This window comes from Bipolaris oryzae (assembly GCF_000523455.1).
Source record: "Bipolaris oryzae ATCC 44560 unplaced genomic scaffold scaffold_16, whole genome shotgun sequence".
Lineage (NCBI taxonomy): Eukaryota > Fungi > Ascomycota > Dothideomycetes > Pleosporales > Pleosporaceae > Bipolaris > Bipolaris oryzae.
This window is the reverse complement of record NW_006911292.1, coordinates 108,433-120,879: the sequence shown is the minus strand read 5'-3', so window position 1 is coordinate 120,879 and position 12,447 is coordinate 108,433. Positions and strand designations below refer to the sequence as shown.

The 12,447-nt window shown below is 48.0% G+C and overlaps 3 protein-coding genes across 3 annotated transcripts; 2 read left to right on the top strand and 1 right to left on the bottom strand.

The window, feature by feature from the left end:
* Nucleotides 1-615: 615 nt before the first annotated feature.
* COCMIDRAFT_85426 (uncharacterized protein) lies at nucleotides 616-2,571 on the bottom strand (the record flags this gene model as incomplete). Its single annotated transcript, XM_007686150.1, has 1 exon — nucleotides 616-2,571. One exon carries the CDS (start codon nucleotides 2,569-2,571, stop codon nucleotides 616-618), a length of 1,956 nt encoding a protein of 651 aa, XP_007684340.1.
* Nucleotides 2,572-3,735: 1,164 nt separating this feature from the next.
* Nucleotides 3,736-10,894, top strand: COCMIDRAFT_33419 (uncharacterized protein; the record flags this gene model as incomplete). Its single annotated transcript, XM_007686115.1, has 13 exons — nucleotides 3,736-3,801; nucleotides 3,858-3,887; nucleotides 3,994-4,101; nucleotides 4,157-5,026; nucleotides 5,074-5,207; nucleotides 5,336-5,339; nucleotides 5,783-5,978; nucleotides 6,028-6,129; nucleotides 6,306-8,287; nucleotides 8,342-8,920; nucleotides 8,970-9,124; nucleotides 9,173-9,274; nucleotides 9,325-10,894. The coding sequence occupies 13 exons, from the start codon at nucleotides 3,736-3,738 to the stop codon at nucleotides 10,892-10,894; spliced, it is 5,898 nt and encodes a 1,965-aa protein (XP_007684305.1).
* A 334-nt stretch (nucleotides 10,895-11,228) lies between these two features.
* COCMIDRAFT_85358 (uncharacterized protein) lies at nucleotides 11,229-12,272 on the top strand (the record flags this gene model as incomplete). The annotated part of the gene is made up of 1 exon (XM_007686149.1): nucleotides 11,229-12,272. One exon carries the CDS (start codon nucleotides 11,229-11,231, stop codon nucleotides 12,270-12,272), a length of 1,044 nt encoding a protein of 347 aa, XP_007684339.1.
* Nucleotides 12,273-12,447: the final 175 nt, after the last annotated feature.

The window sequence follows — 12,447 nt, the reverse complement described above, 5'->3', positions numbered from 1 at the left end:
GTTGCCGAAACTACGAGATCGAAAGATGATCGAAATCGCTAGGCTGAAGAGTTCTCGATCTCTCGCCGTGCGTGAAAACGCTAGGTGTCCGCGGGGTGCGGATTTTCATTGAACGCGTCTGCAGGGATTAATTGACGCCTACGTAGTTCCCTTTTCACGGCGTTTGGTTGAACGTATACCATGTTTCTCTAGCTTTCATTTCTATCAAGACTTGACCATGGTATTTCCAATATTCAGTATGTAGATGGACATATCAGGTGATGAAAAACAGTAGAATGATCTCTTTGAATGACGTGAGGTGGGAACTTTCTAATTGCGTCATAGTTCAGCAAGCCAACGCTAAGAAGTGCTTGACATCTTGGCCTCGCACCCGCCTAGGTCCTAGATCAGTCTAGAAATACCCTACTGAGTCCTCACGCTGCGGCTTGATAATATTGATATATCATGGAACTTTTGGCGTTTAGTCTCGAAAACCCATGTACTTGGTTTAGACGACATACAGCAGGACATCGCATTTTGTCCTTCAAGCTGTTCGTACCCTTTTGAGTTGAAGAATGCATACCATGTTTATATGAATTATAAAATGTTCAATTACTTGACTAGTAAGAGACCTGATCAATGGATGAATATTTGGACAATCTTCTTTTCATAATCGTTCGGCACACCTTCCCCGTCCATCAAGCCATGCACATATGCATCACCGACGATTCTGTAGTGTCCACCAGGCGCATCTTGCATGGCCCGAATACAAAATGGTACTGTGCTTCCCAGCAAGATGACAATGCTGTCGCCGGATTGCATCTCAGGCGGGCCCATTCCCATGCAGCCATTGCTGGCGAGGAAAAATCGCCGGTCAAGTGTTGCACCCAGTAGCGAGTGGTGAAACGTCTTAATCTCATTCATACTGCTGGCATGTTGTTCCCTTCTCTTCAAGTCACCTTTTGCCTGGGATTGAGCCCAGTCCCAGAAGCCCTCTGCTATACGGCTCACGTCGGTGTTGCCAAATCGTCGGTATGCAGTGAACACCTCACCACTGAAGTCGAGTTGGGCGGAAAGGATGTCGACTGAATTCATGCGCTGTGGTTGCCACGAGTCGTTAGTAATCGTACGCCAGAATGCTTCATTTTCCGGGTTCTGTGGGCCAAGAGTGTGGTCTGCTGGATTTTTCAGTCGAGCAATGTGGCGCCACGATGTGATGCGGTCAATCAATTTGTGCCAATCATGATTCCCTGGCAAAATTGAACCCACTTGCGAAATAGTGAGACATGGTTCAAAGGCATCGGTAACCAAGACATTGCTCGCTCGTCTGACGCTGGCTGGGCGGCCACCTGCTGCAGAAAATAGCACTGCCCGGTTGATTCTATACCCGGTTGCTGAGCTAGAACTCTGCGACGTACGACCCCTTTGTGTGACCCAAGATGGTACATCAGGAATACCAGTTCGAGCTGTGCCCATCAATATATGCAATGAAAGAGTGCTCTGGATGTGCTTGGTAACAACGCGCATGAAGACCTCGCTCGGAGACAAATCGTAGTCAGGAATCAAAGGCGACTGACCAAGCCAGTCAGTGACCAATCCCAGTACCCCAAACACTTCGTCCCGGACATCTGTTGCGTTGCGCGAGTGTGTTCGACTCATGACCTGGTATAGGCTTAAATTTTTGTTTTGTGCTCTTGCAGCCCTCAGCCACTCCAGATCGTCGTACCTAGCCTTTCTCAATTCCACAATGGCTCGCAGTTCACGACCCCCTCGTGCCTGGTGCAGATCACCGCAGCAATGAATGTGGCGTGCAGCAGCGCGGGTGGATTCTGCCACCAGTGTCCAGGGTACAGTAATGATACCGTATAAGACGGTAGCTTTCCGAGCGAGTATTGTTTCTTGGACGACCCAAATCCGCGTCCACCAAGGATGGCTGCTCAGCGTATGCATAGCTTGGATGATGGCCAACCATGTTTTTCCTGCTTGTAGTTTACCTCCTTGAACATCAAAAAAGGGTATTTCATGAACGTGTTTGTCCATAGCTCGAAGTTTCATGTAGACAAAAAGGCCGACGACGTCTTCGATTTCATTGCCGTCTTCCTTTGAGCCATTCTTCAATGTCCCTTGCTTGAAATACGTGTCGACAATTTCCAAATCTCTGTCGTCACCAGTCCATCGGATAATTTTTGGTTGCTCCGAGGGAGAATGCGAGTCGCGGCCGTAACCTAGCCAGATGAAAACTTCGTCGGCGGAACTGTATATCTCCCTCATGCACTGCACTTGCTCGGACCGCTCGTGAATATCCGACTGATTGATGCACACTGCATCGAGCCAGAGGGCCAGAGTTTCTCCTGTAGCGCGGAGTCTTTGAAGGCCAGTGACTACGTTCTGAGTCACTGCCAAGTGTTGTCCGTTGACCGTAATGGATAGTTTATTTGTGGTGTCGCCCCATACGTATGAGATGGCCTGGAACTTGGGGTAATCTTTCAAGGATACGGTTTCCATGCGACATTCGATGCCATCATTCCAAGCACCCGGATAGAGATACAGTAAACGTATCTCTTTGCGGGAGGTGTTGAGTGGTGAATACATGCGTGGAGAGTGAAGTGTGTGTGCTACACAACTGCAACCATTGCCGTCCTTGGCACTTTTGAACGAGGATAGTAATGGACACTCGCTTACGAGATTGATGACAAAACATGTTTCATCCTTTGACCCTTTAATGATACAGTCCTGTATCGGAATTTTAACGGGCTTATCGATATGTTGGAGTTCGATAAGAATTCTAGGCACCCATTGAAGGTATGGAGTAGGCTGCGAGCAGAACTTCATCTTGCAGCTTACTTCAACACTGTTTTATCCGCGCCAAATGCATCTTTTGGGAGGGATTCTCTCGTCTATACTCATGTATGAAGAGATCTAGTCTTATCACTTCGTTGTGCCTTAACATTACCTTGCCATTGACCTTCCTCTTTAAGTACTAGGCACCGAACCTTTGGCTGACACACACCGTAGAGTGCTTCGTACTTTCATTGACTTTGAGGAATAGGGAAATGTATTGTTTTTGGGTTTGCATTTTACCGGTTGCACGTATCTAGGGGGAAGCCTGACTCTAGACACTGTCCAGGCTATATATATACCTACACAAATCACGCCTGAAGGACGATTGAGTTACGTTTGACCTATCGGTCTCATGACTGGGATAACAATCCATAGTATGGCATGGAGTACCCAACCATGAAATGTTCTTGCACGTGTCGTAATGATCTAGTCACTTTTGTTGTAAGTAGTCTGGCAAAAGAAATGCCAGCACATCGTGTTCTTCGTATTAGGGTGTATGGCGGTCCAAAGATGCGGAGAAGAGCGTTGCACAACAAGGAAGTGGAGCTGTGAGACGACGATAGTAGCCGATAGACCTTTCTAAACAAATTCGCGTCGTTCGCTATATCAACAAAGAAGGGCAAGTCTACGGTTTGGGTGCAGCCTCCACGCAGATGCAAGCCCGCCAAGCTACGATCGGCGCTAGGACGGCCCCTGTCGTATTGCCTGCAGTAGCGCGCGTGGAGTTAGGAGACTCGGCGCGGAAATATGCGGCTGGACGCAGTCCAGACGCTTTCAACCAGCGTCAGTTCCAGGTCCTAGGAACCTACTTTCCTTTTGTCGCCCTTTCGCAAACTACTATAACCTGCGCTCACCACTCATGTGCTGTGCTGGCCTGCAGATTCCAGGAAAAGATCGCGCACCTTGGAAGACACCATGGTGGTGAGAACTGCATCCGGAACGCTGGGCGGGGTGTCCATGAAGCACCTCTCTCTGGTCACGGTAACTAGACATGCGGCTTGACTGTACATGTCAAAGGTAAGCTAACGGCTGCGCAGTTGACAGTCCAGAACTCAGCCCTCATTCTGGTATGAACATCCCACAATCCGAACAGCAATCTTTGCCCGACTGAAAAGAGGCATGGAAATTGGGGTCGCACGGAAGCATGGCTATGCCACGGCTGACGCGGACCAGATCATGCATTACTCGAGAATCATGCCTTTGGCTGGAGGACAAAGATACCATACAAGTACAAGTGTCTTCTTGAATGAAGTCATCAAGCTGACCATTAGCTTAACCATGGTACGAATGTTTCTAGAGAAATCAGGCGTTGAGCCATGCGCTGACAATTCAATAGGCAATGTACGAGATGTCAAAATCGCTTCCGTCGAATACTACGATCGCGACCCTCTCGCGCACCTTGACGACCGCTATATTCACCAATGAAAGCTGGAAGCTTGCCGTACCCGCCGTCATATACACTATACAGAATAATCTCCAGTACTTGGCTGTCAGCAACTTGGATGCAGCTACGTTTCAGGTCACCTACCAGCTCAAGATTCTGACGACGGCCATCTTCAGCGTCCTGTTATTAGGGAGAACGCTTTCAGCACGGAAGTGGCTCTCTCTGCTGCTGCTTATTGTTGGTGTATCCATTATACAGGTGCCCCAAGCATTATCGCAATCAGATGTACCGGCAACAGGACCCACGCCCTGGACAAAGACTCTTGAACAGCTTCACGGCCTTGGCCACAACGTCGCAGCACGAATGGCGAAGCGATCTGGATCTTACGAGGGCATTCATGAAGATCGCGCGTCGCAAGTACCGCATATGGATAGACGGGTGGGGCTCTTTGCTGTTCTGATCTCCTGCGCACTGTCCGGCCTAGCGGGAGTGTTGTTTGAAAAGATTCTGAAGGACTCGACAAGTGGCAAAACCACGACATTGTGGGTGCGCAACTGCCAGCTTTCCTTCTGGTCGCTGTTTCCGTCACTGTTCTTGGGTGTGATTTGGAAGGATGGAGAGATCATAGCAAAGACTGGGTTCTTTGTTGGCTACAACTGGGTGGTGTGGACTGCCATTGGGTTCCAAGCAGCTGGTGGTGTAATTGTCGCATTGGTCATAAACTATGCCGACAACATTGCCAAGAATTTTGCGACCTCCATCTCCATTCTTCTCAGCTGCATTGCTAGCGTATACTTTTTCGACTTCAAGGTGACGCAATCGGTAAGTAAGCGGCGAAACGCTGGTTGCTCAATACTAAAGAATTGCAGTTTTTCCTGGGGACATGTATCGTCTTATTTGCGACCTATCTTTACACAAAACCGGAGCGGGGGATGCAGCAATCATCTGTAAAGATTGTCGACTTTCAAAAGACTTCGGTCGAGCGGCCTTACGAAGACCGCGGGTACGACAATGTACCATCCAGTCCGCCAGGTTTTGACAGGCCTCACAAGCCATCACCTGGATCACCGACGATAGAACGACATTCTCACAAACGAGAAGCTTGAAGACTGAGCACTGTAGATTTTATAGATTTGTATGAGACGGAACAACAAGGCTCTCTAAGCAAAAATATGGGCCTGTTCATGATGTTTAGTGACTTGAATTGGGCAAGATAACATACATAGACATCTACCTGTTCGATACGGCCTCATGTTTTACTAACACTTGGCCAAACGCGGCACGACCAATCTATGTAATATCATGCAGACGGCATTGCGAGAACATAGTTTGATCGCAGCAGTACAGTACACAACAAATGCCTTTGGTGAGTTTACGGGAGTCGAGATGTTCCATGTACACTATCCAGTTCCGGTAGTTGCAGCTTCCTTCATAGTGCCTTCTACTTTCGCAACCACCACCTCTCTCACCTCAAACGCCATTCCGAAAAATTCCCACAGCTTCAAAGCGTACCTTCACCTCTGTTGACTCGTTCTAAACGGATATATCCCTGATTTCTGCATATCCGGAATGGGTGAGCGTTCCTATCACCAAGAACGGCCAGATAACTCGCGACGTGTGTCGCGTTACAACATCCTTCAGCCTCAAATCAAGCAGCCAGCCCGCCTGACTGCTCCTCGAGATCGCTATCATGTGACCCGATACGATGATCCCATGTACGACACCGTTGAAGACGACCATGGCAACGGTCCAAGATCTCAGCTCGATTCTTTCGGTACTCATATTACAATGGCTGTCTGAACCCAAAAGACTAATAGTTTTAGACGAGAGACTGCTTCAGCATTCGTATCTAAATCGACAGCCGCAAGTCACGCACGGCAATGGAAGATTGTCGCTTGCGCCCGCCCCATCACAACCCTCACATGGTGGCTGTGGCAACTATACATATCACAATCAAAGTAAGGATACACCACCGACGTATAAGATAGAGTTGTTGACTTGCCAGGTGAATATCGATCCCATCCAGAGCAAGACATGGGAAGCCGATTGAGTGAGTACAGATAAATTTTGGTAGCTGATGGCTGTGCTGACTACCTATGAGGTCGGTTTGCCTACAATTCTGCACAATTCCAAGATTCAAGTCCCAGCCCCAAAATTGGCCAGTCCTCCAGCCCAGCATTCAAAGCAAGTCAGCGCCGCATAGAACACGTCAGCGCATCCATGGCGAAATGCGGTTCAAGAACCCAGATGTCCAGGGATACCCGGCGGCACACCATAGAGCTTGATGTACATGGATACCAGGAATTTCATGGGCAGACTGTATCTCCCAAATGTCAAGAACACGCCCTTGGGGAACTGCCGTCCCTGGATCCGGGAGAAGACCAAGACTTTCCTTGCCATCGGGGGCAAAATCTCAACGAATTACAAGAAGGTGCCGTGAATGCACCGCATGCCCCTCCCATATGCCAGGGCATCCGTCTCGTTCCGATCACAACCTTGCCAGATCGACTTCGGGCAATATTCCCTTATCCAACGTTCAATGCGGTGCAATCCAAGTGTTTCGATACGGTCTTCCGTTCTGATAACAACTTTGTTCTCGCATCTCCAACAGGAAGTGGTAAAACGGTGGTTCTCGAGCTTGCCATATGCCGAGCATTTGCTACCAATTCAACCGGTCAATACAAAATTGTCTACCAGGCACCTACCAAGGCTTTGTGCTCAGAACGACAACGTGACTGGGAAATAAAGTTCAACAAGATTGGTCTAAAGTGTGCCGAGCTCACTGGTGATAGCGATATATCGGACCTGCGACATGTACAATCCGCAAACATAATCATTACGACGCCTGAGAAATGGGATAGTATGACTAGGAAGTGGAGAGATCACGAAAAGCTGATGAGACTCATCAGAGTTTTTCTCATTGATGAGGTTCACATACTCAAAGAGGACCGTGGCGCTACCCTTGAGGCAGTCGTGTCTCGGATGAAGTCTATTGGAACAAATGTTCGCTTTGTGGCACTTTCAGCCACAGTACCCAACTTCAATGATATCGCAACTTGGCTAGGTAAAAGCCCAACAGATCCAGACACTCCGGCCGCGAACGAGAGTTTTGGTGAAGAATTTCGACCAGTGAAACTGCGAAAGCATGTTTGCGGGTACATGTCCAACGCCAACAACGAATTTGGATTTGAGAAAGTACTCGATAGTAAGATAAAAGATGTCATAGCTACTTACTCTGAAGGTAAACCGATAATGGTGTTTTGCGCTACCAGAAACTTCACGCTTAACACGGCGAAGCTGATCGCTAGCTGGTGGTCTTCAAGGATGGACAATGACCGCTTCTGGACAGCACCATCAAAATCAATCCGGCTTTCAAATAAAGACCTTAGGAACACAGTCGCTGCAGGTGTTGCGTTCCATCATGCTGGTCTTGACATAGAAGATCGGATGCAAATTGAGAGACACTTCATCGCCGGCGAGATCAGTGTCATCTGTTGTACCTCTACACTCGCTGTTGGAGTCAACCTGCCCTGCCATCTTGTAATCGTCAAGAACACGATGGCTTGGGGGCCAGCAGGACATCAAGAATACTCCGATTTAGAGATGATGCAGATGCTTGGTCGCGCGGGCCGCCCGCAGTTTGACGACACTGCTGTAGCCGTCATTATGACGCGCCAATCAAAGGTCCGACGATACGAACAGATGGTTACTGGTCAAGAAATTATAGAAAGCAAACTTCACCTTAACTTGATCGATCACATGAATGCTGAGACAAGCCTTGGGACGATCTACGATCTGCCATCAGCAAGAAGATGGCTCAAAGGCACCTTTCTCTTTGTTCGACTCCAGCAGAACCCTGCGTATTACAAACTTGAAGGGTCGAAAACTGGTCAGAGTGTTGAAGAGCAAGTGGATGATATTTGTTTTCGCGACGTCAACCACCTGCAACAGAGCAATCTAGTCTCTAGCGAAGAGCGTTTCACATGCACCGAATTTGGACATGCTATGTCGCGGTACTACGTGCATTTTGAGACAATGAAGTTGTTCATGGGACTCGAGACAAAGTCCTCGCCCTCTGAGATTGTGAGTCACTCAAAACCTTGATCCGTCTTATGTGACCAACTAAGGGAAACTCAGCTTTCGGCTATCGCACAAGCTAAGGAATACTCCAACATACGTTTCCGCCAAGGCGAAAAGACATTCTACAAAGTATTGAACAAGTCACCCTCAATCCGTTGGGCTATCCCTGTCAATTTGGATCTCCCAGCACAGAAGATTTCGCTCATGATCCAGTCTGTCCTGGGGTCTGCTGATATCTCATGGGACGGTGACATGGCCAAACATAGATCACAGTACGCAACAGAAACGATGATGGTGTTCAGAAACATAAGCAGTCTCATTCGATGTATTATTGACTGCCAAATCGTGCTGGGTGACGCTGTCAGTATTCACAGTGCGTTGATGCTCGAGCGAAGTTTTGGTGCAAAGGTTTGGGACGACAGCCCGCTCCAAATGAAGCAGATCGAGACTCTAGGCGTGGTTGCTGTAAGAAAGCTTGTCAATGCGGGTATCAAATCCATAGAAGATCTCGAGGGATGCGACCCACATAGGATCGAAGCTGTGGTTGGAAGAAACCCACCTTACGGCCTGCAGATTCTTGAGAAGATCAAGGGTTTTCCAAAGCTTCGTGTCTCACTTCAAGAACAGCCCTCTACGGTAATATAAGTGCTTGTAGTTATTGATAAATTTGCTAACGATTATGAAGATCGTGAAAACTTTGGAAGGAGTCAAAATGCAGATCAAGACAGACATTAGCTTCATGAATGAGCGGCCACCTGTGCGCTTTAATAATAAGCTCATCTACGTTTGCCTTCTGGTGGAAACATCCGACGGGCGTAAGATACACTTTGCCCGCATCAGGTGTGTATGAGGCTTCGCTTAGTCTATACGATACTTACCTTGTTCTAGTGGTTCTAAACTTGGTACTGGCCAAAGCCTCTCCATTCCAGTTCTTTTAACTGGTTATGACCAATCCATCAACTGCCATGTCATGTGTGATGGTATAGGTGCGTATATGTCCGTTTTCCTAGTGCTATTATCTGACCTTTTGAAGCTGGCAGTATGCGCAGCGCCACTGTGAGACCTCAGATACCCCCATCCATGTATCCAATCCCGAAACCTTCAGGTTTAGATTCATCAGCCCCGAATCAGTCTAATATGTCAAATCGACGCACGGAAAATGCGCAAGAAAGCTGGAAAGCATCTACTACCAGTGATGATTTTGGTGATGACGGACTCGACGATGATACACTAGTGCGAGCTGCTTGTGAAGACCTCAGATTCGAACATATCGACGCATATCCCGATCCGCTTGCAGAGAACGCTGAGCCCAACAACTCCAAGGCTAATTCGAACAACAAAAAGGATGCCGGAAAGGTCCTTAGCCTTCCAAGGCCCCCCGAAACTGTTGTTAAGGGCACTGCTCAGGATCCAGTGCAGCTTGCAAATGGTAAATGGGCATGTAATCACCCATGCAAAGACCGCGAAGCGTGTAAGCACTTGTGTTGTAAAAATGGCATGGACAAACCGCCAAAGAAGAAGCCTGTGGCCAAACCCTCTCAGCTGTGCGAACCCCGATTGCAGTCGCAACAGAAACTCCCTGCTCCAAAGGTCAGAACAACTCAAACTATGCTCCAGCTTCCAGCACCTAAAAGAAAAGCTTCTATTCAAATTGAAGAGTTGGATCTCACTCACCAAGGAAAGAGGAACAAGGTGGACCGAGATCTAAATGATCTGGAAGCACAAAGCGAGATTCAAGAGACTATGAAGGGAAGTAACATGTCTTCTGCAAGTCATCCAATCTTGCACACGAAGTCTGCGTATTGCTATCACCAGGGCGATTTGGGCAGAGCTTGTTCTTCTAAATCTTTGGTCACAGAACCACTCTCTGATCCAAGCGACTACGGCAACATCCAGCTTGACGATCCTCTTGATTTTCTTGGTCCTCCACAACAACACAGTGTTCTATCCGACTGCAATACCCAAACAGAGTACCATGACCTTGTAGATTGCGAGACGGTCGCCCTAGGTATCTCTCCAGAGTCGGAAGCGTTTTGTGACGATGACTCACTACTCGAAGACGTGCTGGTTGGCCTAGCTGACTCGCATAGCCTGCAAGATAACAATGAAGGCAAGTTTGATTCAATGAAAGCTGTGGAAGGTTTTCTTGACTGCGCAAACAAAGAAAGCTGGGGAGAGGCGCGGCATTTGAAAGGCGATGAAATCGCAGGTGTCAAGGTGATTACGAACAATGTTTTGCAGAGGACTGCTTATACCGGAGTCCACCGGGGATCCCGCGGATCGCCAACTGAAATACAGAGCTCTCGCCCCGACAGAACAATAAGTACTATTAGAGTCGAAGGCGTATTTCCAGATGCTGTGACGAACTTTATCGACGACAGCAAAACTGAGAGGCCTGCTCCCCAAAAAGACAGTCTTACCGTGGCTCAGTTGAAGAAATACCAGCAGCCATCAACTACTCAGGAGCTCCCAGAGTACTTAGCAAGAGCTGTTTACGAGACTCCTTGCTCAGTCTCAACAGAGAAGAAAATAGTTCCTGACGCTTTCAAAGACCTCGAGCCATGGCTCCTCGAAGAATTCGGCGACATAGTAGAACTTGTTGATGAATGAATGTTCAGTCAAGTTCTGATCTTAGATACACTGCAAGAAATAAACATAGGTGTCTCATTGTATGGAGGTGTCTTTGTTCAAGGTCCTCGATCAATCCTTCTTTGTTGCTCGATCATTAGAATTTCAATCAGCGCTGCCATCCCTCCTGCACAAAGGCATTGTTGGGAATCTTTTTGATGGCTCTTTTACCAAAGAACATCTTTCTCTGAATTCAGATCACATTTCATCACTTCTTAATATATACTACGCATGATGAACAAAAAACGCATCTCCATTTAGAATTCAGCGATTTTCAAGTTGAACGTGAAAAGAACATTCGGTCACTAATACCAATATGAACAACTCGCCGCTAACAACCATTATCGAAGAGACATCGAGTGCAGGTACAACAACAACCCAGGAACCTAGCTCTACGCCTCCTGGATCCGTGCAACAGGAGATTGTACCTGACGACACAGACGATTGGCATTGCTCGGATTTCTTACATTGTCTTGGAGCGGGAGATCCAGAAGGAATTGTTCAGTGCGATGCCGCTACTGAGCAAGACTGCCCAGGGTTAGCAGCATTACTTTTACCAACACCAAATTCTTACGTCAACAATGGTATTCACGCCGGTGAACATCGAACCCGGACTTGCGGTAATTGCAGACTACACGAAGGGCATCCTTTATATCCAAACAGGCTTGCACTCATTGATAGTGATTCTAACGTTCTACCTGGAAGCGGAATCCGCAGCCAACTTTGTCGTAGTTGTATCTACGACGAAGTAGAACTATACTGGTTACGTCAAGGAACAGCCCGCCCCACGAATGCCGGGTCGAGTCCGCATATACGACAATGGCCTGCACCCAACGGTATTCAGAACCTTTGCATGTGTGAAGGATATACCATCAACTTTTTCGGAACTTCCTGTTGCCATGCCTGTCGCGATGCGGCCTTCTTTCACTTTTGTTACAACCCCTTTCAGATGACTGAAGACGTCCTCCACAGCTGCACCCAGCCCGTTATAAGAGGTGCCCGGATTTATGTCAACCAGGACCACGGACGTTCCATGCGCGTTTCCGCCGCCACTGTCCTTAGACGTCGGGATCAGGGTATTGGCCGCATGTGTCCTTGCGGCAATAAGCCAAAACGGCCAACTCCACAGGAGTACATCACATATTGCATGGCTTGCTTGGGCGTCCGAATAATTCCTAATTTTTTACCGCGAGACTTGCGACAAGGACCTGTCATGGCTAGACATGAGAGACGTCAGAGCCTAAGGAACAGGGGGTTTAAGAGGACAAAGGGGCCAGCGGCCGCACAGAGACATCCAACGTATAGGGTTAATATTGAGCGTGCATGGCTAGCACCTGATCCGGATATTGGAGGGACGTGAGTGTAGTAATTTGAGTTCAAAACGTGTTTAATCTAGTTGTTTTCATGCGAGATATGTACGATGAAGGGGAGGGAAAACTGAATGATTGTGTGTTCAGGATATTCGCTGTTGTTTCGAGTGTTTGGAGTTAGTTATGTACGATAGCCTATGAGCAAGCTTAAGGCGCAATCTACGA